This window comes from Etheostoma spectabile, chromosome 21 (genome assembly GCF_008692095.1).
Source record: "Etheostoma spectabile isolate EspeVRDwgs_2016 chromosome 21, UIUC_Espe_1.0, whole genome shotgun sequence".
Classification (NCBI taxonomy): Eukaryota; Metazoa; Chordata; class Actinopteri; order Perciformes; family Percidae; genus Etheostoma; species Etheostoma spectabile.
In genome coordinates, this window is record NC_045753.1 from 10,842,181 (window position 1) to 10,844,852 (window position 2,672).

The 2,672-nt window shown below is 42.2% G+C and overlaps 1 protein-coding gene across 6 annotated transcripts in view; it reads right to left on the reverse strand.

The window, feature by feature from the left end:
- baiap2b (BAR/IMD domain containing adaptor protein 2b) overlaps positions 1-2,672 on the reverse strand; it is an 82,149-nt gene that overhangs the window by 10,940 nt on the left and 68,537 nt on the right. For all 6 annotated transcript variants that reach the window (XM_032501850.1, XM_032501848.1, XM_032501852.1 and 3 more), the window contains 4 exons: positions 2,363-2,558; positions 1,014-1,215; positions 788-868; positions 279-447 (listed from right to left, as the gene is read on the reverse strand). In XM_032501850.1, the coding sequence (XP_032357741.1) occupies positions 279-447; positions 788-868; positions 1,014-1,215; positions 2,363-2,558 (648 nt within the window). The remainder of the gene's footprint in view (positions 1-278; positions 448-787; positions 869-1,013; positions 1,216-2,362; positions 2,559-2,672) is intronic.

The window sequence follows — 2,672 nt, forward strand, 5'->3', positions numbered from 1 at the left end:
GAAACACGACAATGTATAAAAGGCTCTGTTACCTTGTAGCTCACGTTATGGCTCCGTAGCAGACGTTTACATAAAAATAGCCTAACGATTGTGTCATAACCACGCGACTTGCTGTCTTTAAAAAAAAATAATCTTTAACTTAACAACTTTCTGGGAGCAGATTGTCGCCAGGTTTTGTGCGACGGCTCAGCTCATGTGTCATGTGTGAACTCGCGTGTGGGTTGATGCGCGTGTGTGTGTGTGTGTTTTTGTGCATGTTCTGCAGGGGCCCCCCCCACCTGTGAGAAACCTGGCCCCGCAACACTGTAGGGGCGTTGTTGTTGTCTGCCATGCAGCGCAGCAGCGCTCTGCGCCTCCATGCGGGAGTGGAGGCCGTAGTCAGGGACGGGGAGAGCCAGGTCTTCTCTCTCTAGCAGGTTGCCGGTGCTGCTGCTCTTCCCGTGGAGGCTGTAAACACACAGGTGTGCAGACAATTAGAAAATGGTAAACATGTTGTTCCCCCCAGATCTGCAGGGGAGCCATCAGTCGGTTGTTGCTTTCCATAATTGGTTGTTTAATTTTAGATTTTCATTGGAAGGGCATTTTGACTCAAAAGCTCTCGGGCTAATCAATGTCCTTCATCAAAATTCATTTATGTCAATATTCACCTCAAATAGAATAAAATAACATAAAAATGATAAATACAATACTAATATATCAGTTCAACTATGCATCATTCAATTGTTTCATGTTCAGTGGAGTAATGCATTTTATTTTAAGGACAAAAAGGGAAATCTACAAAACTTACTTGTGTACCCGAAGTTGCCTCATTGAGTTGGTGTCACCGTCCGAGATCACCCGCGTGTAGGAGAAGGGAAACCAGCCACGCCTGGAAGAGGTGGGCGGGCACATATTAGCAAATAAAAAACTACTTGGTAACTTTTGGGGCTCATTGACATCTTTATGTACCTAACGTTCGACCAAAACACTGTACAATCTTCAGAGAAGGCAAATTAAACATTTCTTGCACTCACATCCTGGTCTTCTCATTCTCTCCATAGTGCCAGCCATCGCGGGCCTCGGGGACCAGCAGGGTTACCACATCGCCCTCAAAGAAGCTGAGCAGGGTGCTGTTGTCGCCCGCTGCGTGGGAGAAGATGGCCTGGACTCGAGTTCTCCCGTTTTTCTCCAGCCCCGCTGCCATGGAGCTGGACCGAGGCAGCGTACGGGTCTCCGCTGGGGAAGATAATGAGAGGAAAGTCTCAACTTCTCTAATAATAAACACTGCTGACTGATCGATACTGTACTTCCATATTATCAGTTTCTTCTGAAATTCCAAATGTGGAACTTGTCCCTTTTTTATCTATTTTCTCTCATGACCTCCGTTTCTCATTTTAAATATCACACCTCAATATATTCCCTCTTGCTTTGGCCTGTTTCTTATTAAAACTGCACAGGTTGTGTGCAGACGTATTACATTTGCTCTTTTAGTGGCTTTCACCTATGAGATGCAGCGATACTTTTTGAGAAATACCCTACCTTCCTTTTGCTGTGATAAAACGCATTCTGAATGCCAAGTTAACGCTAACTTCAAAACTGATTGAGAAACCCTCTGGGGACGGAGGACGGGCCGCTGTGTGCAAACGATTTATGGGCAACAGATCACTCCAGAACACTCCTACTTCAAAAGTAATATTACAACAAATATTTAAAAAAAAAATTGTAATATTGCTATATATTATATTGTTGTATAAATATATAAAAATATACATATATACAGTAAATATATATTTTCACATTTTATTTATTTTAGACATTTATCATGCATTTATTTACTATTTTAATTATATGTCAAACTACTTTTGTGAGCCTAAACCCTCTGAGGATTCATGCAAACAATGTTATATATTTTTATTTTATTGTATAAATAAAAGAAATATATATAAATGAATGAAAAAATATTTTTATTTTATTTTTTTATTTATCATACATTTATTTATTATTTAATTATACATTACACTACTTTTGTGAGCCTAAGATGTTGGCAAAGTCATTTCAAGCACACAATTTGTCCGCATGAGTAAAAGATTGTTTCTTCAAGTGATTTGAGAAATTCCGCCCCCTCCAAAAAAAAAAAAAAACTTTCCAGCTTTGGGGCTTTTTGCATATTGCTCTAGGACAAATTTAGGCCTCACTATATAAAAAACTGAGTTTGTTCTTAACATTCTGATGTCAAACACACGATGGGGATCATCTACATGCAAATACCCTTAGAAGGTGAATTTTTAAAGGATGTATTAAAACTGTCCCATAGACGTCAGAGGGTTAAATGTTCCCGGCCGTTACATCACCTACATCTCTTCCAAATGTCTCTCATCCTTACTCAGTGTGGTCTTGCTCTTGGCCGGGGCGACCTTGCGCACCGGCAGGGTGTTTGAGTAGCCCTCCCCTCCGTGCCGCTGGGTCTGCGGGGAGGCCTTGCTCTGGGCCACCTTGCCCTCCATCCACTGCTGGTAGTCCTCCCCTCCGTGAGCGCCGCCGGTGCCGTTCATCACCGGCATCCCTCCTTCCATCAGCCTCTGCCAAGGGGACGGCATTCACATCCAATTAAAACACAAAATCAGTCTCTCTTTACATAACGCAAAGCTGTTATGTAACAGCCGGCAGCTCATTCATAATAATGAACAACGGGG